The sequence below is a fragment of the Erinaceus europaeus genome, chromosome X, assembly GCF_950295315.1.
Source record: "Erinaceus europaeus chromosome X, mEriEur2.1, whole genome shotgun sequence".
Classification (NCBI taxonomy): domain Eukaryota; kingdom Metazoa; phylum Chordata; class Mammalia; order Eulipotyphla; family Erinaceidae; genus Erinaceus; species Erinaceus europaeus.
Genome location: NC_080185.1, coordinates 96,275,115 through 96,302,621, shown reverse-complemented (window position 1 = coordinate 96,302,621; position 27,507 = coordinate 96,275,115). Strand labels below are relative to the sequence as shown.

Below are 27,507 nucleotides of genomic sequence, written 5' to 3'. Positions count from 1 at the left end.
AAAATAGGTGGGTAGAAATCACTAATAAAGGGAGTCAGGCGGTAGTGCAGCAGGTTAAGCGCACGTGGCACAAAGCACAGGGACCCAGCGTAAGGATCCCAGTTCAAGCCCCCGGATCCCTGCCTGCAGGGGAGTTGCTTCACAGGTGGTGAAGTAGGTCTGCAGGTGTCTGTCATTCTCTCCCCCTCTCTGTCTTCCCTGCCTCTCTCCATTTCTCTCTGTCCTATCCAACAACAACATCAACAATAATTAAAAAACAAGGGCAACAAAAGGGGGGGAATAAAATATATTAAAAAAAAAGAAATCACTAATAAAGTAATGCCTCTAAATACTAAAGGATCAACTTTATAACTGAATTTCATTTGGTTAAAGTCAGCAGTGAGATATATATATACACACATATATGTATATCTATATCCATGTATATAAATCACGATTTTTATTAATTTGTAGACCATGAAGACTATGACCCACAAACTGTGAGGCTGGGAAGTAGATATAGCCATGTGCAAGAAGTCCAAGAACGGCTCAACTTCCTTAGGTTTGTCTTAAACAATTAAGTGTTGCTCTGTTTCACACAGTTAGTAATGCTGTATGGCTAGATACTCATTTAGGTGACATTCCTCCATCTAACCGTCATAGAACATTTTTCTTATGTATGTGCTTATTAATTTTTTTGTTACTGAATTCTAACTTAATGGTAACACATTTTAAATTTTTATGCAGACTTCTGTTCTTTATATGCATTAATACTGGAAACAGCCAGATGTATATTTGTCATAAGTGGGTTATTTGATTCATATAAATAAAATTGCCATTCTGGATGAAGTTATGTAGACCTAATTGGTAATCTTTTATGTTTTCCCAAGATTTTTATTGAAGGATGGCCAACTATGGCTATGTGCTCCTCAGGCAAAGCAAATATGGAAATGCTTAGCAGAAAATGCAGTTTATCTTTGTGATCGGGAAGCCTGTTTTAAGTGGTATTCCAAGTTGATGGGGGATGAACCAGACTTGGATCCCGATATTAATAAGGACTTTTTTGAAAGTAATGTACTTCAGCTTGATCCATCCCTGCTAACTGAAAACGGAATGAAGTGTTTTGAGCGATTTTTCAAAGCTGTGAATTGTCGAGAAGGAAAACTAGTAGCAAAACGAAGAGCATATATGATGGATGATCTAGAGTTAATAGGATTAGACTACCTTTGGAGGGTAAGTGAAAAGGAGGCGACATTTAAACATTGTGTCTAATCCAGTGTTCAAATTGATAAGAAGTCGTAATTTTGCATATGACTCATACTCTGAAGCTTGTTCTAGGAGGCAGTGATAATTTACATCATCTGTCATTGTTTCTCTTGCACTCCCTCTGTTCTCACCTGCTGTCGCTGATTTTCTTTGTGTCTTGGCTTATGTGTCCTGTGTTTTAATAATGTCCTCACCATACTAATCTTTCATGCCTTTCCATGGGAGTGATTGTGCCCCTTTCTCCATTCAGTATAGATCTGTTTCTTGCCTTTAATGTTAATTTTAGGTCATTAGCTATTTAATACTGAAATAGAAAGCCAAAAAGAACACTTTCTTGGGAAGAGATTGTGAATGTATATTTAACTGGTGTTTAGCTGGTGATATTTTTTAAAACCCAGGTGTGGTAGGTAAAAGACCATCCTCTAGTTAAAGCTAATGTTTTCACCATATATATATCCAGTTGATAGAATTGACGTAGCATTTGTTTGAGTTGTACAGCAAATCTAGTTAACATCCATCACATAATATTTTTATGTTGAGAACTGTAAGGATCTGTTCACTTAGCAACTTTCCAAATATACAATAAAGTACTTTGACTATAGTTACTATGCTGCATGTGACATTCACATGACTTATTTATAAGTAGAAGTCTGTCTTCTTTGACCACTTATCATGTCACTCACTAACCACCTGCCCTGCCTGTTCCAACCACTGGTCTGTTCTCTGTGTCTTGTGGATTCAGTCATCTATCTATTGTTTTTCTTTTTAATTCCATATACAAGTGAGTTGTGGCATTTGTCTCTGTCTGATTTACTCACTTAGCATAATATCCCTAAGGTCGATTCATGTTCTTGCAAATATAGTACTAATATACTTTTTTGAGCTTTAAAAAAATACCCAGTCACAACCATCTAATTTTATGGCTATGGAATGTTTTTCAGCAAACCATATATAATAGACTAAGATACCTTAATGGTATATGATCAAACTACTAAGAAGTGATTTTTCTACATTTTTAACAAACACTTTTTTTTTAAATCTGGGTTTATGCAATACTCTTTGTGTAACCTGTTTCTAACTAAGTTGAATTCCTCTTTTGATCTCACAACATGATTAGCAAAGTGTTGGATTACAGGGCCGGATACTGTGAAAGCATATTTTAATTTTAATAAGTGTCTTCCGTTCTTAAGCATGCCCTTTACTCAAAGATTAGAGTTTTGCATTTGTAACATCTTTGAGTTGATTATCAAAGTCATTATGCCCATAAATTACTGAATACCATATTAAAGTTACTACAGGTATGGTTTGAATTTAAATGCCTAAAACTTGAGAGAAAGCATACTGATTATCCAAAAAGACTCATGCCTGAGGCCAATAGGTGCCAGGTTCAATCCTTAGCACCACTATAAGCCAAAGCTGAGCAGTGCTTTGGTCTCTTTTCTCTCTAAAATATTTAAAAAGAATTCAAATACCTGACATAATTGAAAAGTAATGATTCTAAATCTTTTTGAACCTAGGTTGTGATTCAAAGTAATGATGACATTGCCAGTAGAGCTATTGACCTCCTTAAAGAGATATATACAAACCTTGGGCCCAGACTACAGGTTAATCAGGTGAGGATCTTGTGCATCAAACTTGTGTAAATTAGAATTCTGATTGATAAAACAACTTCTGTTACTAAGAATATTGGGGAGTGTGGTCCGAGAAGATAACCCATTCTTTTTTTTAAAAAATGTATTTATTAGAAGGAGATTGAAAGAAAGACCAGACATAACTCCGGTACATGGGCTGCTGGGTGTTGAATTTGGGACCTCAGGCTTGAGAATCCAATATACTTTATCCATTGTGCCACTTCCCAGACCACGAGATAACTCATTCTTCAGAATGAGTTTTGAGCCCTAACACAACATGGGAACACCACTGGGAAAACTTCATGGATAATAGGGCATTGTTTTAGTATCTCCTTCCTTTGTCACTATATGAAATAAAAGTAATAAAAACACTAGTCAGGGGGATCGGATGGTGGCACACTTGGTTGAGCACACACATTACCATGCACAAGCACCCAGCCAGTTTCATGCCCCCAGCCCCTACCTGCATGGGGGGAATCTTTACATTTCCTCTCTTACAAAAATGCTGTTGAAAAGAATCTTGCCATCATTACCTTAAAGTGATCGGAGTTATTTTGAGTGTAATTATGCAAAAGGTCTCTACTGAATCACTTTTGACTCTTACCACCTAATTCAGAAGGTTTTTTTTTTTTTTTTTTTTTTTTTTTTTTGGCTGCCCAGCTTATACTTGTTAAGTTCTGTCATTCTAGCTACCTTGGACATAACATGTGCAAGATGTCTGATTATCAGTAGAGTCTATAGTTGAATTTGGTTATCATTTAAATCTGCCTTTCAATTAATTGTTGCCATCTTTAAGTGGATTAGTGTTCATGTGAGTTTTTTTTTTGTTGTTTAACTTAAACTGTCCCATTATTTGTAGGTGGTGATCCATGAAGACTTCATACAGTCTTGCTTTGATCGTTTGAAAGCTTCCTATGACACATTATGTGTTTTGGATGGTGACAAAGACAGTATTAATTGTGCAAGACAGGAAGCTGTTCGAATGGTTCGAGTATTAACTGTCTTAAGGGAATATATAAACGAGTGTGACAGTGACTATCACGAGGAAAGAACAATTCTACCTATGTCAAGGTTTGAGATCTTAGACTGTTTCTTAATTTAAGTACTGACATAGAGGAAAAGAGTAAAGAAAATTTCACTTTTGAACAGTTTACATCTTAGCTGTTAGGATCATTATTTGCAGTGTTTAGAAGCCTTCATTTCAGACTTTCCCAGAAGCTAGTTTTTTATCTGGTTTTGATATTTGATAGGGCATTCTCCTTCATTAAATCTAATTTGCTTTTTTTTTTTGACATTGACTTTACTGTTCACTAAGCATTGCCAGGGTTATATTATAGTTCATTTATATTTTGTGGCCATTTAAAGTGGGTCCTCAGCTATTTTTTCTGTGGGTGTGTCTTACCTGGAAGAAAACTATAATGCTAATGTAGATGACCCTATTGGGTGTGTGGTAAATTTTGAGAATTTTTTTCCTACCAACCTGGGAAATGGTTCAGCAGGTAAAACACAGAATTTATATGTGTGAGAACCCAGGCTCTAGCTGTTTTAAAAGATGACATGCCTTTCCCCACATCGTCTTAATGAGTTGAACTTTTTTATAAAAGCGTAAAAATAAAGTGAAATTCTAGACATGTCATTTTTATAACAATGATGTCTTGAAGATTTCTTATGTATAGTTTAAAAGAGCAGTACATTTTTATTTTCATTATTGCAAAAATAGGAAGTATACTTGTTTTGTTTCTGCTGGAAAAAAAAAAAAGATTTGAAAAATCTGCTGAATATAATGTTTTCCCTTCCTCCCAGAGCTTTTCGTGGCAAACACCTCTCTTTCATAGTTCGGTTTCCAAACCAAGGCAGACAGGTTGATGACCTGGACGTGTGGTCTCATACAAATGATACAATCGGTTCAGTACGACGGTGTATTCTCAACCGTATTAAAGCCAATGTAGCCCATACAAAAATCGAACTTTTTGTGGGTGGTGAATTGATTGATCCTGCAGATGATAGAAAGTTGATTGGACAATTAAACTTAAAAGATAAATCAGTAAGTATAATTTAACATTTTTGAAAAGTGTTTGGATTATAACTTAAATAATACAGACACCGTGATAATCTACAGGGTAGAAGAGGAAAAATTTATCATGTGGTGTTCTATTTGTTAGCATATCACTTTTGTGTTTTGTCTATTTTTTCTTATCTTTGGTAATAATGTATTTCATTTTCAGCTAATTACAGCTAAACTTACACAAATAAGTTCCAATATGCCTTCAAGTCCTGATAGCTCATCTGATTCCTCTACTGGATCTCCTGGAAACCATGGCAACCATTACAGTGATGGTCCCAATCCAGAAGTGGAAAGCTGTTTGCCTGGGGTGGTGAGTTGATACTTTTAAACTGCTGCTTTCTTTGAAAATAAAGAATTAATACATAGTTTTTTTTTTTGTTTTTTTTTTATATAGGAGCATACAGTTTGATAAGGCAACGTATCATGCTCGGTGCAATCTAAAAATGAATTCCTGCGAAAGCTGATTGTAATTGGCTTACAATTTAAAACATTTCTCTATAGATACGGATCAGTTACATAAAATCAACCTATTACATAACTTACCTCCAATAAAAAAGCCTACAAATTTAGAAAAATTAGTTTATATTTGCAAAACCAAAATGAATCTTTCCTTAGGAACTATCTCTGTAGGACAACAGTCTGCCATCTCAGATTATCAGTGACATGTTTGGTAATTTAAAGGAACAGTAATTTCTTCCCTTTCCGTCTCTTCCCATTTCATTCCTCTCCACAAGAATTTCAACAAATGCAGTAAGACCAGCCTGTCCAATTATCAACAATGACGTGGTTCCCTATATTAGTTAAGACTTTATTGGCGGCTGTGGCAGCATTTTGTATGTATAAAATCCATCTTGTATGTGTTAGACAAGTGGTTTAGCAAAATAGTTAAAGCAATCACAGAAATTAATGGAGGCAACTTGGATGTGATAGTAAAGGCTTTGTAAAGTGAGATGATTGAGAAGACAATTTCTGAGAACAAAAGTTTAGAAGCTAGCAAATGAATTTGGAGCTTCTTGCTTTGAGGAAGTATAATTTATAAGTTAACATTTTTGTATCTTGTATTCTAGATCATGTCACTGCATCCAAGATACATTTCTTTCCTTTGGCAAGTTGCAGACTTAGGCAGCAACCTAAATATGCCTCCTCTTAGAGATGGAGCAAGAGTACTTATGAAACTTATGCCACCAGGTAAGAATTTTTTAAATAATTAAGTGTGGAAGCAATGAACAATTTGTCTTTCTAGATACAATATGCTTTGTAGTATTGATCACAAGAGAAGCTAGCAAACTATAGACTATAGGCTAGATCCAGCTCACTGCATGTTTTTGTATGCCCCAGGAAGTCTGATTCTTAATATTTTTTAATTACTGATTTATGAAATAAAAAGAATAATGTTTTGCGACTTAAGAGAATTGTATAAAATTTAAATTTTAGTGTCCATAGGAAAATGTTATTATATCAACATGTCTGTTTATTTACGTACTATCTGTGACTGCTTTGTCTTAAAAGATTTTAAAAAAGCTCATAATGATGGCAGGCATCATATGACCAGCCTTTCTGCTACTTTACCAAAGACATTGTCAACCTCTTCATTCTTACTAATATATTATGGGTCAAGTATAATTGTCTTGTTCCTTTTTCCTCCCTAAAAACAACTACTTTCAATTTACAGCTTTTATTCATGTATATGTGTGTGCTGATATAAGCTATAAGTAGTATCCTTGGGGGGCAGTTGATGGGATAATAATTATGGAAATTTTTTTTTCTTGGCTTAGCTAAGTCAGCTGTCTTCTGTCTACTATTTACCTTCAGTCATTTGCTGATAACTTCTCTAAAGTTCACTCCTCTACTGGTTTTTATGTCCTTTTGAGTTTATATGTATCCTACTCATTCAATGTAGTTTACGGCTACATTACTGATAAATACAGTTCAGTAAACCCTATTTTACTGCTCCAGATAAAACAGTTGTTGCCATCTGTATATAGAATCAACCTTCACAACATTACTTTAAAACACAAGCCCACCTCAAAAGTCCTGGTTTTATGACTTGAACTGTATGCCAGTAGATGGCAAGAATGAGCTCTTGGCCAGGCAACTCGGGCAAGAAACTTAAAAGGGCCCTTTATTCATTTTATAGAATCAAAATATAGTACCTAAAGTTGAAACAGCCATCTTTGAAAAGACCAGTAATGATTGTATTGTACAATTTTATTGTGTGAGATATCTCCAGCTCTATATATATGATAGCAGAGTTGAGGTTTAGTTTTTTTTTCCTTATTTACCATATTCAATAAAATGTTCATGTGTGTAATCAGAGACCTAAAATCATTTAGGTTGATAAATGCTAGAATTGAAGTGACTAGCAATCACTTGGTTCAGATTCCTCAGAAAACTAGCTTTAGCCATATAGCATCAAATTATTTGCTTGGAATTCACTACTTCCTTTTCTTAAAAAAAAAAAATTATTAGTGATTTAATAGGACTTGCATGATTATAAGATTAAAAGGGCACAGTTCCACATCGCACTCACCCTCACCCCAGCCTCTCCTCCCCCCTCCCAAGTATAACCAATATGTTTTTCACAAAATCTTAGCAACAGTTTTATTGCTTTTATTTGCCCCACAAACTCATGTGTTTCATGTGTTTCAGTTCCTTATACTGCACATATAAGCAAAATTATCTGCTGTCTCTTGGAGAAATGCAGGTCGTATGGTAACAAAAGCTGCAACACTCCCAAGATACTTTGGTGTTTTTTTTTGTTTTTTTTTTTAATAATACAATCTCCAATATGAGAAAATAAACAAAAAAGTTGCTACAGACAACAAGGGCAACAAAAGGGAAAAAAAATAAACATTAAAAAAAAAGTTGCTACAGAGTAGATGTGATATAACACAATATTGCAGAATGAGTTTTAGCTCACCTAAGAAGAAACATGGCATAAAAATATGCATGCTAAAGGAAGAGAGAGGCAGGTATCTCTGGATGTGGTTGTTAGTCAAAAGGGAGGGGGGGTAAGCAGTGGTCTGGGAGGTGGCACAGTGGATAAAGCTTTGGACTCTTCAAGTGTGAGGAGGTCCTGAGTTCAGTCCCTGGCAGCACATGCACCAGAGTGATGTCTGATTCTTTCCCCATCTCCCCTTCTATCTTCTTCATAAATACTTAAATGAAATCTTGAAAGAAAGAGGAAGGGGGTATGTAAGAATGGTACTGGTATGAGTCTGTAAAGGAATACAGAAGGAAAAAAATTTTTCAGTAATAAACACACCAAACTGAAGAACTATATAATGTATGACAAGAATGAGGGAAACAAAGAAAAAAGGATGTAGAAAAGATTTTAAAGATGCTAGAGAGAATATCATTTTCAAAAAATAAGGTTATATGCATGTAGATGTGTTATATTAAATGTTACATGTAACATAAGTACACCTGAGAGTATTAAACTGTTCTTGTCTCACCATTCTTTGCTTAAACAGTCTGTCCATTTCTTACTCCAAAATCTCAAAAACATATTATGAACATATAGGATGTTTTATGTTGGATTGTGTCTCCTTTTGTTTTACAGATAGCACCACAATAGGAAAGCTAAGAGCTATTTGTTTAGATCATGCCAAACTTGGAGAAAGCAGCCTTAGTCCATCTCTTGACTCACTTTTCTTTGGCCCTTCAGCCTCACAAGTGCTGTATCTAACAGAGGTAGGGTTTTCTGTTTGTTTGTTGGTTTTTTATCCATGTGGTTTACTTTTGACTGTTTGATAATGCAGAGAACGTGGGTAAGAGGTAGTGGAGTATGATTTGAGTTTTTAGCAGTAATGAGAAAGAAAATAGAGGTGATTTTTTTTTTTTAAAAAAAAAAAACCTTTTAATATTGTTCTCTCTCTTTTTTAAAACAGGTTGTCTATGCCTTGTTAATGCCTGCTGGTGCACCTTTAGCTGATGATTCTTCTGATTTTCAATTTCACTTCTTAAAAAGTGGTGGCCTCCCCCTTGTCCTGAGTATGCTAACCAGAAATAACTTCCTACCAAATGCAGATATGGAAACTCGAAGGGGTGCCTACCTCAATGCTCTTAAAATAGCCAAACTGTTGCTAACTGCCATTGGCTATGGCCATGTTCGAGCTGTGGCAGAAGCTTGCCAGCCAGGTGCAGAAGGCATGAATCCCATGACATCGGTAATACAGACTTTTTTTTAAATCTCTTTATATTACACCCACTTGAGTGCACGTGTTGCCATGCACAAGGACCTAGTTCCAGGCCCTGGTCCCCACCTGCAGCTGGGAAACTTCACAAGTGGTGAAGCGGTGCTCTTATGGATTATCTTCCTCTCTTACCCCACCCCACTCCCCCTCCTCCCCTCATTTTCTTTCTGTCCTATCAAATAAAATTTCAATTTTATTTTAATTCTCAGCTAGTCTGGAGTTGACACAGAATGTTTGGAATTCCTTTTTGGTTACCCAGTTCAGAGGTTTTCTTCTATTAAGTTATACTTAACATTAAAAGCATAACTGCTCTTCATAGGCTGTAATGCTGATTTAAGAAAGCAGTTCTTTCCTACTCTCTTAATTCCTGTTGGGAGTTTCAATTATTTTAAACCTAATTAAAATTCCATGGATCTCTTACTAATTCATCATACTTGTCAGTATAAAGACATGGGTGGTAATAAAAGAGCTGTAGCTGATTTGGCCTCTTGCCGGTCTCCCTTTCCAACCTGACAGCTATAGTTATAACCTAGTTACTGGCTTAATCTGACTGTGTTTGCTCTGGTGGCATCTTTGATCCATTTCAGTAGAAGTTATTCCAATGTACTAGACTTTCATTCCCATTTATGAAAATGACTCAGACTCTTCCATATAATTCTGATTGGAAATTTGATTCCTTTTATACACATCATAAGTGAAGGTTTACTGATAAAAGCTTCAGGAGTATAGATTCTCTTCCTTAGAGAAGACTTAGCACTTAATCAAGGTGATTGAGATAATTGATTAGAATGTGATCGTGGCATCTGTAATTGTTTTAGGTATGATAATGATACTGTAGTTATATTTAAAATGAAGAACTCCTACTTTTATTTTTAATTGCTGTAGTATTTATAAGATTTTCTTCAAAATAATCCTGGAGTGGGAGTCAGTCATAGAAAGTAAGGGAGAGGATGTTGGGCGGTAGCACAGTGGGTTAAGCGCAGGTGGTGCAAAGCACAAGGACTGGCCTAAGGATCCCAGTACAAGCCCCCGGCTCCCCACCTGCAGGGAAGCCACTTCACAAGTGGGGAAGCAGGTCTGCAGGTGTCTCTCTTTCTCTCCCCCTCTCTGTCTTTCCCTCCTCTCTCCATTTCTCTGTCCTATCCAACAACGATGACATCAATAACAACAATAACTACAACAATAAAAAAAGGCAACAAAAGGGAATAAATCAATAAATATTTATTTTATATTTATTTATTTCCACTTGGACCTCCTCTGCCATTATGTTCCAGGATCTGAAACACACACACAGACTCTTTTACTTCGGTGCAATATACCAATCTCACTCTATTTGAGCAGGAGTGTGGAACCTTTGTTCTGCTAAGGGCCATTATTTACATACCTATAACACCATTCTCATTCCATACAAAATTGGCAACTTAAAAAGTAGCACTTCCTGTTACTATGACGAGTTTCCATTGTTTTAGCAGACCCAAACCTAGTGTTTTTGACAGCCATGTTGGGGGGGGGGGGGCAGTGAGAAATACTTTTGTGTTGATTGCCATGAGCTCTTAAGGTTTTAAAGCATATGTGTGTGGGGAAAGGTCACCTTGAGGTGCAAGGTTGATGAGTGGGGGTGCAGATGATCAGGTCAAGTTATTTACTCCCAAGTTTTTCAAACTTTTTTTTCCAGGTCAATCAAGTTACTCATGATCAAGCAGTGGTGCTACAAAGTGCGCTTCAGAGCATTCCTAATCCGTCATCTGAGTGCATGCTCAGAAATGTATCAATCCGTCTGGCTCAGCAAATATCTGATGAGGTTCGTATTTAGTATTTTTAAATATTGAAGCTGTTTTTAAAAATTATACTTTTGACCTTGTTAATTTTAGATATAGCCTTTATAACAGTTTGTGGCTTAATTTTCTATTCACCTTAGCCTCTTATTCAGTCTAAATTTCTCTTACCCTAATTTTTATCTAGTATTACCAGCATTTTCTAATTTTAATCATGTTTGTGTACATTAACCAATATCCTTTTAACATGAATAATTCAGTGACTTTTGACAAATGTTTCTCCTTTTTGAATGAATAAAACTTCTGTGAATATTCCTTACCAAGTGTTTATGTGAACACCTAAATTTTATTTCACTTGGGTAAAAACAAAGAGTAGAATAGTTGGACCACTTTCGTGTAGTCTGTTTAGGATCTGAACATGTTATTGGTCTACATAATAACATAAAGACAGTATTTTATAGTATTGTTTAAAAAAAAAAGTGGGGTGAGTGGTCTGGGAGATGGCTCAGTGGATAAAGCACTGAACTCTGAAGCCTGAGGTCCTGAGTTCAAGCCCCAGCAGCACCAGGGTGATACCTGGTTCTTTCTCTCTCCTCCTATCTTTCTCATTAATAAACAAAATCACAAAATCTTTAAAAAGAAAGAAAGAAAAGTGGGGTGAGGGCAATTTGAGAGCCTGAGCAGTGGTAGTACTCCATGACCATACCTCCTCCTTCCCTCCCTCTCTCCCTTCCTTTTCTCCCTCCCTCCCTTTCTTTTTTCTCTCCCTCCCTTCTTTTTATCCCTCCCTCCCTTCCCTCCCTCCCTCCCTTCCTCCCTCCCCTCCCTCCCTCCCTCCCTCCCTCCCTCCCTCCCTCCCTCCAGAGCTCTGCTCCTCTCTGGTTTATAGTGGTGCTGATGATTGAACCTGGGACTTTGGAGCCTCAGACATGAATGTCTTTTTACATAACCAATATGCTATCTACCCAGCCCATGGTCAGACCTATTTTCCTTTGTAAGTTGAAACTTAATTTTCTAGTGATTATTTTATGCAAATGCTTCAATCTTAATTATTCAATGTCTTGTAGGCTTCAAGGTATATGCCTGATATTTGTGTAATTAGAGCTATACAGAAAATTATTTGGGCATCAGGATGTGGGGCATTACAACTAGTATTTAGCCCAAATGAAGACATCTCTAAAATTTATGAAAAGGTAAGAATTGCCATAGAAAATACATTCTTTTAAACAAATGTTGTATGAGGCTGAATTATTCTGTCTACTATTTTTCAAACTCCATCTACCTCTTTAATGGTTGAAAATAAATTTTTCTACTTCTCAATGAGGTCAGAAGTAATCATCTTCTACTCAATTTACGTTTTTCCAGTCAAGTGTTGATACACCAATTGGGTATATCATACATAACCTTTAGAAAGGCTGGGTTGTCTTTGGTTTCCTGTCATCCGAATGTGTTCCAGTAGTCATTGCTGCATATGTAAAAGGAAACTTATGTTAGAGGAACTTTTCCAGCTCAGTAAAGCTTTTTGTTTTATGGCCAACATAACTGATTTGCCCAGAATTAAGTAGTCCTATAGTATCTGTCTGGTATAGTGCTTCAGGTAGATTAAGATGTTTGTTCTTCAGGCATGTACTATAATTGATTGTTCTTTGATAAAATAAGATTATCGATACCTACCAAAGCATAATTTAGTTCATAAAACTTTGAAAATTCTCTTGAATTTTACAAGACAATTTCTTTTGATTAAATGACAATATCAGTAAATTGCTAAGTGAAACTAGTCTAAAAGTTGCTGATCATAATGCCAAAAGTGGTTCTTGGAAAAACAATGATTGTTGGTGCAGAGGCTTGTAATTCATAAGGTTCCTAGAAGAGTGAAATAGGTAGTGGTATGCTTAGTGTGCTTCTTCAGCCTTTTTGGAATGTAGCGGAAATAACTGGAATTAAGCTTTATTTTCTATTAAGATCTTTTCCATGCTACTCCAAAGAAGCCTCGAGAATTACAGGTCAAGGATTTGAGACCATATTGATTGAATTAGTTAAGTTTTTAAGTTCCAACTTAAAGTAGTATGACATTTCTCTTAACTGTATCTGTAGATAATTTGCCCAACTATAATTTTACAGACTAATGCAGGCAATGAGCTGGACTTGGAAGATGAACAGGTTTGCTGTGAAGCATTGGAAGTGATGACATTATGTTTTGCCTTGATTCCAACAGCCTTAGATGCTCTTAGTAAAGAAAAGGCTTGGCAGACATTCATTATTGATTTACTGTTGCACTGTCATAGCAAGTAAGTGTCCTTTCTAATTGTAAGGAAAACTACAGTTCAGTTTATGCTAGTAAAATTTACCCCCCAAACCAAACATTCTTTCTACAAAACAGTAATTAATGCTTAGGAAATTATTTACCTCTGTTTTGCTAAGCCCTAAATTGTTTGGTTTTTGTCTCTGCAAAACTCATGCATTAATTCTCAAAGTACTCGTCAGTGTTCCCTGAGAGGTATATATTTAACCCACTGTTTAAAAACCTGGTTTATAAAACTGTAATACAGGACACTGGGCTCCTGTCTTCGATACCTATTGACGTAAGCCCTGGTTTTTAGTAGCACAGTTAGGAATAAAATATACATGGCAATTATGTTAAGAACTTTTGCATTTAATACTGAGAGTAAAAATCAACTATAAAGCCTTCATTTTCATCTTAAGGATGCTTAATGATTTGAAATAATTTTGTTCGGGGCTTTTTTGTGCATGTTGGTCAAATTTTTAGAAAACATGTATCCAGGATGCCCCTGAGGGTGGTGGCACAGTGGGTAGAGTGCCAGGCTTCTCTGGAGAGAGTGGACTCAGGTTTGTATAAAAATGCCAGACAGGCATTGGCGCTACAAGCCCTGTATTTCCCACTTTGTTACATATTTACTTTCTGGACCTTTGGACTCCATACACTTTCTTCTGCTCTCATCTCACCGTTGCCCAAACCACTGCACGTATGACTATTTGCAGTTGAAGTTTAGTAAGAGTCATCTTACAGGGTCTATGATGCTGATACCTGTACTGGATTTTAATCAGATCAGTTTCATTGGTAAATAATTTAAGTACTTTTTTACTTTTATTTTTGTTAGTATCTTTATTTATTTATTGCATAGAGATAGCCAGAAATTGAGGGGGAGGGGGAAATAGAGAGGGCGAGAGACAGAGAGACACCTGCAGCACTGCTTCACCACTTGTGAAACTTTCCACCTGCAGGTGAGGACCAGAGGCTTGAACCTGTGTCCTTGTGCACTGTAACATATGTGCTCAACCAAGTGCGCCACCACCTGGTCCCTAATTTAAGTACTTTTATGTACTGTTCTAGGTCTTGAGGATGCAGCAATAAGTGAAAGAGACAAATATAATACTCATAAAAGGCTTTCCTAAGAAAACAACCATTAAGCAAATCTCTGAAAGAGTAAAGAAGGTCCATGGTGTGACAATGGAGAAATGTGTTTTAATGTAGTAATTATTCATGAACTAGAGTTTGTAATGGTTGTAAGTTAAGTTTAGTGGTCAAGTACCTTGTTCAGTATCTCCCATCCCCAATGTTGTCCTCAATCAGATGGTAGGAACTCTGGCATCTACAAAGCAAAGCTGGTGTGAAAGAGCTTACCTTCTAATGGAAATAGAGCACCATCTTATAAACAGATAGTATGTATACATTTGGTAACTGGGTTTTAGTACCTGCTATATGCCAGGCATCATTCTAAGTTCTGAAGGCAGAGTAGTAAGCTGACCTTTGGTAGTGTTTATTGTAGTGATATGTATATATGTCTTGGGATATAGTCACAAGACTTAAGGGGGTGTGTGTGTGTGTGTGTGTGTGTGTGTGTGTGTGTGTGTGTGTGTGTGTGTGTGTGTGTGTGTGTGTGTGGGTGGTTTGTGTTTTAAGACCTATGGAGACTAGGCAAAATTCCCCAGTATTGAGGGAAGATTTTCCCATGAGTCATTGTAGAAATTACAATATTTAATATAGTTTTCAATCTGTAGCACTTACAGAATCATCTGAAGATTCATTAAAGCACAAATAACTGGTTCCAGCTCCCAGCATTTCTGATTTAGCAGCTCTGGGATAAAGCCTGAGAATTTGCGTCCCTAACAAGTCCCCAGATGCTACTGATGTTGCTTACCTCGTAACTGTGCTTTGGGAACCACGAGTAAATGTAAGGGACATCTGCACCAGTATCACAATTGAGTTATTTGCTACAGAAGACAGATACATAAAAATTCTGTCAAGAAAGAGATAAAGCTAATTGTAGAATATCTTCTCTCTAAAGGAGCATTTCCAACCTTGTTAGGTGTTCCTCGGACTTCTTCAGTGAATGTGAGGTTGTATATATGCAGTAGACACAGAGCCTAAGTTCATCTACTTATGGGGGTGTTACCATGTATTTTCAGTATTGACGTGCCTTTACTATTTCTCCCCACCCCCAGAAAGGCTAGTGTTGGATTTTTTTTTTCCTTCATGAAAATAATGTTAAATGTGAAACGTTTGTATTTCAGAACCGTTCGCCAGGTGTCACAGGAACAATTCTTTTTAATGTGCACCAGATGTTGCATGGGACACAGACCTCTCCTTTTCTTCATTACTCTGCTCTTTACAGTTTTGGGGGTGAGACATTTTTTAATATGCTTATCAATTGGTTCTGTAAGCAAGAACATCCAAAAATGTGTGCATGTGTTCTCAGCATGGACTGTTGAGACAGTGAGACACCTGCAGCCCTGCTTCACTAGGTGTTGCTCAGCGGTACAGTGCATGCTTTGTGTGTATAAGTCCCTGGGTAAATGAAACAGAAAGCTTCAACAGTCAGTATTTGATAAATAAAATAAATAATAGTAATTTTCCATGCTATGTAAGTCATTTCTCTTGTTAACTCTAGGTTTTTTAAAGTATATTCTGAGTATTGACTTGTAAATTCATTTATTGTACTTTTTTTTTTTTTTTCTTTCAGAGCACAGCCAGAGAGAGAGCTAAACATTCAGGAGATTATTTCACTCTTCTGAGGCATCTACTTAATTATGCTTACAATAGTAATATTAACATACCCAATGCTGAAGTTCTTCTAAATAATGAAATTGATTGGCTTAAAAGAATCAGGGTAAGTTATTTAATAATATGTTTATCCTGTGAATAAAATGTTTTCTTGCTAACTAGTATATAATTTTGTTCTTTCTGGTCAAGTGAAAACTTGCAAAGAATTCTGTATTGGTGGTTATTGATAACTGGTGATAGGCAAAGTGAATGCATTACTAATTTTGTAAAATGCTTCATTTTCCTTGATAATTGAATTTTAGTCCCTTACCTTTTAGAGTTGGCAGTTTTGTAACTTTTCATCTTAGATTTGCATGAATGTTTACTTCTGAAGAGATTTGTAGCTATATTTTCTGTTTATTAGCATTTAATGATTTTTTTTTTTTTTTTCCTGTAGAGAATGCTTTAAGATATGATACATATTCGGGGGCTGGGCAGTAGTGCAGTGGGTTGAGTGCACATGATGCAAAGCACAAGGACCTGCGTAAGGATCCTGGTTCAAGCCCCCGGCTCCCCACCTGCAGGGGCGGGGGTCGCTTCACAAGCGGTGAAGCAGGTCTGCAGGGGTCTTTCTCTCCCCCTCTGTCTTCTACTCCTCTCTAGATTTCTCTCTGTCTTATCCAACAACAGCAGCTATAACAACAATAACAATAAGGGCAAAAAAATGGGGGAAATGGCCTCCAGGACCAGATTTGTAATGTAGGCACCGAGCCCCAGCAATAACCCTGGAGGCAAAAATAAATAAATTTTAAAAAAGAAACTTTATGAAGAGAGCCAAGCGGCGGTGCACCAGGTTAAGTGCACACAATATAATGAGCAAGGTCCCAGGTTCAAGTCCCTGGTCCCCACTTGGCAAGGGGAAAGCTTCACAAGTGGTGAAGCAGGGCTGCAGGTGTCTCACTGTCTCCTTTACTGCCGTCTCAATTTCTGTGTCTATCCAGCAATAAATAAATAAATAAATATTGGGGGTCAGGCAGTGGTACACCAGGTTAAGTGCACATAAGGACCCGGCTCCCTACATGTGGGGTGAGGGGGGTGTTGCTTCACAAGTGGTGAAGCAGGTCTGCAGGTGTCTGTCTTTTCTCTTTCCCTCTCATCATCTCCTCTCAATTTCTCTCTGTCCTATCCAATAAAAAAGAAAAATGGCTGCCAGGAGCAGTGTATTTGTGGTGTAGGTACCAAGCCTCATTGATAACCCTGGAGACAGGATGGATGGATGAATGAGTATTTATTAAAACATTGAAAAGTTATGAAGAGAACTTGTAATTGCCTAATTCATATTTCTTCAGTGCTTTATTATTTCTGGCTCTTCCCTCCCTTCCTTTCTTCAGTAAGCTTGATTTTTTTTTTTTTCCCCTTAACAGGATGATGTTAAAAGAACTGGCGAAACTGGTATAGAAGAGACAATCTTGGAAGGTCACCTTGGAGTAACAAAAGAGTTACTGGCCTTTCAAACTCCTGAGAAGAAGTATCATATTGGTTGTGAAAAGGGAGGTGCTAATCTCATTAAAGTAAGTGCTATTGTCTTGGTCTTGAAGTAAAATACTGTAACCTTTTCAGTGTTTGTGAGTAAATGTCTGATTAATATTATATGGTATATCTTTGTGTTATGTCAACCTTTTCTCTAAAAATATCTTTGTAGTGATTTTTAAAATACAATTTTTAAGTTTTGTTAAAATCAAATGCTATGTATTAGAGTATTTCATTTTCTGTTTAGAAAATCTGAAAATTTCACTTCACACTAAAATGTGACTTTTGTTTGTTTCTTGTTTATTTTAATGAGTTTCTGCATGTATGTGGTAATTCAGGGAAGGAGCATTTTGCTGTATTTTCTTTTGTATATACTTAAAGGAGTAAACCGGCTTAAAATAGAAGTATGTTAAAGTGCTATAGTCAAATTTCTCTTAATGCTTAAAATTTCAACCTGAGAAATTGATAATGTTTTTAAATCATAGTGAAAAGTATTTTGAAGTAAGAACTTAAAAAAAAAAATCCAAGTAAATTTTCTGGGATGTAATGAGATCTTAAGTATGTTATGTCCTCCCAAAATACACGTCTTTAAACAAGAAAAATAGATATATAAACATTATAAATACATATGATATATAAATATATATCATGGTTAATATGTAATCCTTTTTTCAACTATTGTAGGAATTAATTGATGATTTCATCTTCCCTGCATCCAATGTTTACCTACAGTATATGAGAAATGGAGAGCTGCCCGCTGAACAGGCTATTCCAGTCTGTAGTTCACCAGCTACCATTAATGCTGGTTTTGAGTTACTTGTAGCATTAGCTGTTGGCTGTGTGAGGAATCTCAAACAGATAGTAGATTCTTTGACAGAAATGTATTACATTGGCACAGGAATAACTAGTAAGTATTTTAAAATACAAAGTTGTAATGACAGATGATTCTCTGTTTCAGATTCAATTTTCATGTTTTTCATTTAGTAAACATCTTCATGGTTTTCTCTCAGCGAACTAGTTTAACTTTTTTTTTTTTTTTTGGCAAATGGATGTATATAGTTAAAAGCCATTATAAGCAAAGATATAGGGAAGATATTTCAAATATTTGTTAGATGTCTTCCTATAAGTGGCACAGTCTTTAGCAAAATAAATTATATTTCGGTTAATCAATCTTGAATAAAACTCAAGCTCCAGAGTAGTGAGTAGCCAAAATAATTGCCAAAATTTAAATTTGCAATACAAATTGCAAGCATTGGGGAAAAACATCTTTCAGGGCCTTGTAAGTTTTTAACATTATTTTCATATGAACTTCAGGAAAATCTGATTTTAAAGATCAGAATGTCCCCACTTGCAGGGGGACTGCACCAGGAGAGGTGAAGCATATCTGTAGGTGACTATCTTTCTCTCTCCCTATCTCCCCCTATTTCAATTTCTCTCTGTTCTATCCAATAAATAGAAAGGAGAAGGAAAGAAAAAAAATGGCCACAGGGCTGGCCACCGGGGCCCCATGCTAAATCTAGTAACAACAAAAAAAAATTAAATATAAGACTGTGAGAAAATAGTGTTTTATTGTATTTCATATCATCAGCTAGTGACTACATGATGAAGCTCATGAAATAAACTATAGTACTCCAGTTCTGGGGAGGTAGCAGTATGGTTCTGCAAATAACTAATAATGCCTGAGTCTGAGGTCCCAGGTTCAATCCCATCTCTACCATGAGAGAACCAAGCTGTGTTCTGGTTATATTGAAAAAAGAAAAGGGAAAAAAAACACCTTCAGATTTTACTGCAGTTTAAGAAGACCCCGAAGACTGTAAAAATGACTAAAGCATAAATAAGCTCAAGTACAAAAGAAAGGGTAGATAGCATAATGGTCATGCACAGAGACTCTCATGCCTGAGGCTCTGAAGTTCCAGGTTCAAAACCCCCCCCCCACACACACACACACACACACACACACACACACACCACCATGAACCAGAGCTGAGCAGTGCTCTGCTTAAAATAAACACTAAAAAAAAAAAAAATCCTCGAGCACACCAGAGACTGATTTTCTCTTTAAAGCTTAAAATTATACTTGAGTAGCCCAAGAAATTGCACAGTGGCTAGAGCTTTGGACCTAAAATCATGTGTGTCAGAGCAGTGCTTTTTCTCCCTTTCTCTTATTAAGAAATCTTCAGAATATAAGATCATTCAATTAAACTGGCTGCTTGAAATTCAAACCTTCAGCTGTTATTCTACCAAATCTGAATATAATAAGCGGGGGGTTGCAGTTTTGTTGTTTTTTTTTCCAACTTAAAGAGAATTTTTTTTTTTTTTTAAGATTTTATTTATTTATTTATGAGAAAGAGGAGAGAAAGAACCAGACATCACTCTGGTACATGTGCTGCCAGGGACTGAACACAGGACCTCATGCTTGAGAGTCCAATGCTTTACCTACTGTGCCACCTCCCGGACCACTTAAAGAGAATTTTTAAAAATTCACAGCTTTTTACTTATTTCATTTTCTGCAATAACACATAGATCCTGTATCCAGTGATCTCTGGGAAGGTTGCTTTGAAATAAACACTTTGAATTTAAGAATAGAAGCTGTGTGCATCCCCCTGGTCTTTGAAGACCCCACTTAGAGGTAGCAAAAACTAGCCTTAAACCATAATTGTCCAAGTATTTGCTATTCTTATAAGTTACTTTAGTTTTATGGGAAATCAAGACCACCTGAGCACCATTCCACATATGCTGGGGTTATACCTGGGCCTCACACATGCAAATTCCTCTACTTGCTGAGCCACCCCCCAGGCCCTGTATTTGCCATTTTAGAAGTCCTGTTCCTAGCACACCTCCAGTCTTTGAGGGGACAAAGAGATAGCTTCATGGTTATACAAAAGACTTTAATGTAATGTCTGATGCTCCCAGATTTAATCCCTAGTACTACCACAAACTAGAACTGAACAGTGTTCTGGTTTAATAAATAAATAAGACTCCAAGCTCCCAGCAAGTTAAAGACTGCTTATGTTTAAGTGATAACATTTGCATAGTAAAGGTATGGAAGAGGGTATGTACCAAAAAAGTAGTTTATCTGTACATTTCAAGCACTTAGTCCTGTTAAATAACTGTTACCATCACTCAACTGTCTGTTCTCCCAATTCTGTATGCATGCAAAGTCCAGAAGCATAATCTGAATCTCAGATTAACACATAGTAGTGTTCGCTTTGTTTCCTCCTTAATGTACCTATGATTATTCACCATCAACCCATCAAAATTTACTTGATTCTTTGTATTGTCTATATACTTTGCTATAAAGATTTTCTAATCTTGTCCTTACTGTAAGCAGGTGGTTTATGTCGCTTCCAGATTTACACTAGGTGAAGAGAGATGTGAAGTGATTTATAGTCTTTTCAAATCCATTGTCTCATTGCTGTGGTGCAGACAGCACGTGTTAGCTCTTGTTTTACTGTGTCTATTCAGAAGGAAGCAGGTTTACCTGAAGACTTGGTTAAGTGTCAAAAGCAGAATCTGAACCCCCTAGGTCATCTGAGGGTTATTTGAAACCAAGCAAGTTCTAATATGTAATATTTCATACCAGATTGAGTCTGAAGCCACTTAAAAAAAAAAGCATACTATTAACACCAAAATTGAAAATACCTGGAGATTAATATTGTATTATCTTATATGTCAACTTCTGAGACTACCCTAGAAGCAACGTCAGATAAAGTACAGGTTCATAGATGTAGAGTAAGAATCTATATAGTGGTACTTATTGCTTAGGGTTTTTTTTTGACAATTATGACACAAATTTTGGGCCCTGCTTCAGCTGACTATAAGACTGGTGGTATTTTAGTGTTAGTGTATTGGCTTACTAGAGCTAACAATAGAAGTGGACAAAATGACTGTATTCATGCTACAAGAATCTCTCTTCTCTCAGCTTGTGAAGCACTAACTGAATGGGAGTATCTGCCACCTGTTGGACCACGCCCACCGAAAGGATTTGTGGGGCTAAAAAATGCTGGTGCTACTTGTTACATGAATTCTGTGATTCAGCAACTCTACATGATTCCCTCTATTAGAAATGGTATTCTTGCAATTGAAGGCACAGGTACTGATGTCGATGATGATATGTCTGGAGATGAGAAACAAGACAATGAGGTATATTTTGCATAGTGTTTTTGTATTATATTAGACTGCAGTATGCTTTCAGTATCTCTTGGCAAATATTTGCAAATAAAGCTAGAATCTCCTCCAAGCATGAACTGAACCTCTTAACATAGTATAAACTACAGATAACCTTTGTTTCCAGGGCGCTACTTAGATCTGACTTATGATGACACTAGAAATTAAACCTGGGACTGTGGTGCCTCAAGCACGAAAGTCTCTTTGTATAGCCATTATTCTGTCTCCCTAGTCCAAACTACAGTTGATTTTTTTTTTTTTTAAATGATAGTTTATGAGTCTTTGGGACAGAAAGTTTAAAGTCTATATAACAATATTTTAAGAAGTTTAAATTATATCTTTACTTATCTACTGAATATTTTTAATAATGTGTCTGTATGACTTTAATCCCGAGTTACATACCATATCAGTTTCATTAGCCGTCCTATTTTTAGGTTAATTTTTTTTCATTATTTATTCTCTTTTGTTGCCTTTGTTGTTTTACTGTTGCAGTTAGCTGTTGTCGTCGATGTTGGATAGGACACAGAGAAATGGAGAGAGATGGGAAAGATAGAGAGGGGGAGAGAAAGATGGACACCTGCAGACCTGCTTCACCACTTGTGAAGCAAACCCCCTGCAGGTGGGGAGCTGGGGGCTTGAACTGAGATCCTTACATCCGGTCGTCGTGCTTTGCGCCATGTGCACTTAACACACTGCGCTACCGCCCAACTCCCAAGGTTAAATTTATTTTTAATATTTATTCCCTTTTTTGTTGCCCTTGTTTTTTTATTATTATTGTTGTTGTAGTTATTGTTGTTGATGTTGTCGATGTTGGATAGGACAGAGAGAAATGGAGAGATTTGGGGAAGACGGGGAGAGAAAGATAGACACCTGCAGACATGCTTTACCACCTGTGAAGCGACTCCCCTGCAGGTGGGGAGCCGGGGGCTCGAACTGGTATCTTTAGGTCGATCCTTGTGCTTTGCGCCAAGTGCACTTAACCCGCTGCGCTACCGCCTGACTCCCCCAAGGTTAAATTTATATCTTTCCCAGATCATAATGTTTCTTGCTGAGGAAACAAACTGCTCTGTTCTATTTATTTATTTAAAGATTTATCTTCATTTATTTATTGGATAGATTCAGCCAGACAGAGAAGGGAGAGAGGTACATCTCTGAATTTGGCTACTCTTTCTTTCTTTCTTTCTTTTTTTTTTTTTTTTTTAAGATTTTATTTATTCATGAAGATGGAGGGAGAGAGAGAACCAGACATCACTCTGGTACATGTGCTGCCGGGGATTGAACTCAGGACCTCATGTTTGAGAGTCCAATGCTTTATCCACTGTGCCACCTCCCGGACCACTTGGCTACTCTTATAAGTACCTCATATAAGTGGAAACATGTTCTTTTTGTGACTAATTTCACTTGACACCCTCCAGGTTTTTCCTGTTGTTGTATTTTCTGGATTTCCTTCCTTTGTAAGGCTGAATGGTATTTCATTGTATGGATACATGCCATATTTTCCTAACGTTTATTTGCTGATAGACACTAGAATTGCTTTCACTTTTGGGCTTCTGTCAATAGTTATGCGCAGGGGTATACAAATTTGACATCTATTTCAGTTGTTCTGAGTCTATACCCAGAAATTGAATGGTTCATTTATATGATAGTTCAGTTTTAGTTCTTTTAGAAATCATTTTCCAAAACGACTACCATTTTTGTATCCCCACTAACAATATCACAGGAGTTCCTGTTTCTTTGCACAAAGTTTTTAATTTTCATTAATTTTCTCTCTCCTATCCTTTCCTCCCTTCCTACCTTCCTTCATTCCTTACCTGTGTCATCTTTCAAATATTTTATAGTTTTAGGTCTTTCTGTTGAGTAAATTTTTGTATATGATATTAGGGAAGAATCAATTCTTCATTCTTTTGTATATCTAATTTTTCTAACACTTTCTGTTAAAGATTACTGTTAACTTTTGTGTGTATGTGAGAGAAATGATAGGCGAAAGAAAGAACCAGATATCACTTTGGTACATGTGCTGCCAGGGATTGAACTCAGGATCTCATGCTTGAGAGTCCAATGCCTTTATCCACTGTGCCACCTCCTGGACCACGGTTACTGTTAACTTTTTTAGAAATATCATACACTTTACTTTGAAACTCAGTTTGGATGGGTAGGGTTTTCTATGCAAATTCATAATAGCAAGAAAGGGAATTTCGCGTCTTAATATTTTAAGCAGTGCAACTTTAAGATTAAGTTTTGAGAATATTTTTCATTGAAGGACAATACCTATCTCTGCACATCTCTTCCTCACTCTTTCCATCTGGGGTCCACAGGGATGGGTAGGGGGAGACTGGAGCAGCAAAGCTCTGAAGACCGCCAAAAAAAACCAAAAAACAGTACAAGCAACAGCTATCACTTACCTAGCAAATGAGAGTACTATCACTCTTAATCACTATGTTTTTGTGGGTGCTTACAGTCTCATATACTTAATATGCATGGTTTCATATTTTTGTTTTTTAACCAAAGCACTGTTGAGCTCTGGCTTATGGTGGTGCTGGGAACTGAACCTGGAACCTTTAGTGCCTCAGGCCTTGAAAGTCTTTTTGTAGAACCATTATGCTGTCTCCCCAGCTCCATATTCCTTTTCATGGCCACTGCACAAGATATTTTATCCCCATTTATACATGAGGAAATTAAAGCTTAGAAAAGTTAAGTAACTCACTAGCTCAAAGTTACTTCTAATTGGCAGAGCCTGCATTTGTGTGGCCTAATCATTGTTCTCTGCTGTAACATCTACTTCTCTGATACACTGGATTATTCCTTTATAACATCCATGTAAAAAACGATAGAGGGAGTTGGGCAGTACCCAGGGGCTAAGCGCACGTGGCCCAAAGCACAAAGACCGGCATAAGGATCCTGGTTCGAGCCCCCAGCTCCCCACCTGCAGGGGAGTCACTTCACAAGTGGTGAAGCAGGTCTGCAGGTGTCTTTCTCTACCCCTGTCTTCTCCTCTCTCCATCCTATCCAACAATGACATCAGTAACAACAACAACAATAATAATGGAAAACAAGGGCAACAAAAGAGAAAATAAATATTAAATTATTTTTTTAAAATGATAGAAATAAACCATAGTATTATAACCTAAAATTTCTCAATTGAAAATTAAGTGATTCAGAAATAGAAATACAGATCGTTTCTTGGTTCTGTATACTCGTCTGAATATATTTTACTATGAAGTAGATGATGAAATTGCTTGGTTTCTAGAGCAATGTTGATCCCAGAGATGATGTCTTTGGATATCCTCAACAGTTTGAAGACAAACCAGCATTAAGTAAAACAGAAGATAGGAAAGAGTACAATATTGGTGTTCTAAGACACCTTCAAGTCATCTTTGGTCATTTAGCCGCTTCTCGTCTACAGTACTACGTGCCTAGAGGATTTTGGAAACAGTTCAGGTAAACTTTTTACGGTAACAGTAGTAGCAGAGATAGTGCTTAAACTTGTTTTTCAGTATGCTAACGTTAAGTTTCTAGAATATAAGCTGGAAGGCATCTTTAACTTCAGTTTTTAAGTAATAGTTATACTTAATCTTCTTAAGGTTTTCTCTCCTCGCTTTCCCAAAGGAAGAGAAAGTGTCATGCTAAGGAGTGGTATCATTCTTTAGTCTAATCTTTTTCTTTGTTTTTAGTTTGAACATTTCTCATATATATATATAGAAGAAACATATTATGAACGCTTACACATTTGCCCATGTAACTTCAACATTTGTCAGTTTATGGCCAGTCTTGTTTAATCCGTATTGTTTTGAACCAAATTTCAAGTTCATAGTTTGGTTTATAAATATTTCAGTATGTACTTCTCTTTTTTAAAAAAAATATAACCAGGATACTGTTACCATGTCTTTAAAAAGATTAATTGATGTCAAATATGCTTGTCAGTTTTTAAATCTTCCCAATTATATCATTGTTTTTACTACATTTTTAACTTTAAATCAGGATCTAAATAAACTCTTGTCATCATGTTTTACCCAGTTCGGGGAGGGGGGCGGCATCACAGTATATACTTTTTCATTTGTGGTCACATTGCTTCCCTCCCTCCAAGAAAAAATTATATATATATATATATATATATATGTGTTCTACTAGGTATGTCCACACGTTTTGTGTTTTATTTATTTCTTAGGCTTTGGGGTGAGCCTGTTAATCTGCGTGAACAACATGATGCTCTAGAGTTTTTTAATTCATTGGTGGATAGTTTAGATGAAGCTTTGAAAGCCTTGGGACATCCAGCTATGCTGAGTAAAGTCTTAGGAGGCTCTTTTGCTGATCAGAAGATTTGCCAAGGGTGCCCTCATAGGTAAGTATTTAAACTGTGGAAAAGGCAACCACTTAACTAAACACATGAGACGAGGTGAATTATATATATGTCTTTTTCCTGTGGTTTGTTGTCTTGTGTTTTTTGTTGTTGTTGTTGGTTTTTGTTTGTTTGTTTGTTTCTTTTTCTCTACCTAATAATCTTTTCCATTTATCATCATTTATAGGGAAATAAAATTACATTTTGCATGTAGCTACAGATGTTATTTAACAATCTGCCCAAGTCTTAGAACTGAAGTATAATACTGTGTATATTTTAAGGTTAGGACGTGCAACACCAGGAATTGGACTTGGGACTTTGTGCTTATAAAAACAGCGCTCTAGCCCCTGTGCTGTCTCCATGGCCACATGTTTTTGTGGTTTTGTTTGTTTGTTTTAGGATAAGGTGCACAGTTTAGCTGTTGGACTCAGGCAAAAAATTAGTAAAGTTATGGGTCCCTTGGAATACACATAAAATAGACTTCCTATCTTTTTCCAGAATGGAGATACCCCCTCCCCCAGTCTCCTATATTCTTAAACTTAGGTTCCTGATTATTGAACCGTTTGTCCTGCTTTATATCTTTTTTTTTTTAAGTATTTATTTATTTATTCATGAGAGATAGGAGGAAAGAACCAGACATCACTCTGGTACATGTGCTGCTGGGAATCAAACTCGGGACCTCATGGTTGAGAATCCAATGCTTTATCCACTGTGCCACCTCCCAGACCACTGCTGCTTTATATCTTAATGCTTTTCAGCCACCAAGTTGCAGATGCTACCATGAGGCCAACCTGACTTACCTGGGCACACATGTTTTTTATAAAATGTTATTGCAGCACTCCTTTATTATCTGGCCTTTTCATTATATAAGAGAGATGGTTTCACATGTGACAACATAGAGAAAGGGAGGCCAGGGCATCACTAGCGGTACTGGGGATCAGATGGGGAATGTGTTAAGCCTATTAAGTGCCTTTTATGGTGCCTGGTGGTGGTGTACATGTTACAGTGTTCAAGGACCTGGGTTCAAGCCCCCAGACCCTACCTGCTGGGGAAAAGCTTTGCGAGTGGTGAAGCAGTATTGCAGGTGTCTCTCTGTCACCCCCTTTCTTCTCAATTTTTGGCTGTCTCCATGCAATAAATATTTAAAATAAGTTTTTAATGCTTTTTTACATCTTTTTTCCCCTAACTATACAGAAAAGCCCAATATGAGGAACTATCTTAAATGTTGAATATCCAGCATTACATGTGGAAGGCAATTTCAAGATATTTATTGAATGAATGAATTTGAAAGGAGACAATTTTTTAAAACTAGACCCATCTAATACTCTTTTTCAGAACTTGATGCATTCATGCTTTGTGCTTGACATGAATCATTATCTACTGCAAGCAGCTTGGTAGAATACATAGAGCTCAAGCTATGAAGCCAGGCAGCCATAGCTTCAAAACATCTAGTGATCTTAAACATAGTCTCATCTGAAGTGCAACATGGCCATATGTCTCTGTGAGGTTTGTCATGGAGACAAAGACAGTCTTAAGAATAGTTTCTAAATGGCCTAATGT

At 36.7% G+C, this 27,507-nt stretch overlaps 1 protein-coding gene across 4 annotated transcripts in view; it reads left to right on the top strand.

Annotated features, from left to right (window-relative positions):
• The window catches only part of USP9X (ubiquitin specific peptidase 9 X-linked), a 106,568-nt gene that overhangs the window by 64,344 nt on the left and 14,717 nt on the right, over positions 1 to 27,507 (top strand). For 3 of the 4 annotated variants that reach the window (XM_060182595.1, XM_007521105.3, XM_016187266.2), the window contains exons 15-33: positions 454 to 541; positions 870 to 1,212; positions 2,763 to 2,858; positions 3,736 to 3,947; positions 4,680 to 4,920; positions 5,102 to 5,251; positions 6,009 to 6,129; positions 8,504 to 8,634; positions 8,832 to 9,110; positions 10,813 to 10,938; positions 11,980 to 12,105; positions 13,034 to 13,200; positions 15,446 to 15,554; positions 15,895 to 16,041; positions 17,339 to 17,485; positions 18,129 to 18,351; positions 21,367 to 21,587; positions 24,859 to 25,049; positions 25,777 to 25,950. In XM_060182595.1, the coding sequence (XP_060038578.1) occupies positions 454 to 541; positions 870 to 1,212; positions 2,763 to 2,858; positions 3,736 to 3,947; positions 4,680 to 4,920; positions 5,102 to 5,251; positions 6,009 to 6,129; positions 8,504 to 8,634; positions 8,832 to 9,110; positions 10,813 to 10,938; positions 11,980 to 12,105; positions 13,034 to 13,200; positions 15,446 to 15,554; positions 15,895 to 16,041; positions 17,339 to 17,485; positions 18,129 to 18,351; positions 21,367 to 21,587; positions 24,859 to 25,049; positions 25,777 to 25,950 (3,292 nt within the window). The remainder of the gene's footprint in view (positions 1 to 453; positions 542 to 869; positions 1,213 to 2,762; positions 2,859 to 3,735; positions 3,948 to 4,679; positions 4,921 to 5,101; positions 5,252 to 6,008; positions 6,130 to 8,503; positions 8,635 to 8,831; positions 9,111 to 10,812; positions 10,939 to 11,979; positions 12,106 to 13,033; positions 13,201 to 15,445; positions 15,555 to 15,894; positions 16,042 to 17,338; positions 17,486 to 18,128; positions 18,352 to 21,366; positions 21,588 to 24,858; positions 25,050 to 25,776; positions 25,951 to 27,507) is intronic. The other variant, XM_060182596.1, reaches the window with a different exon arrangement.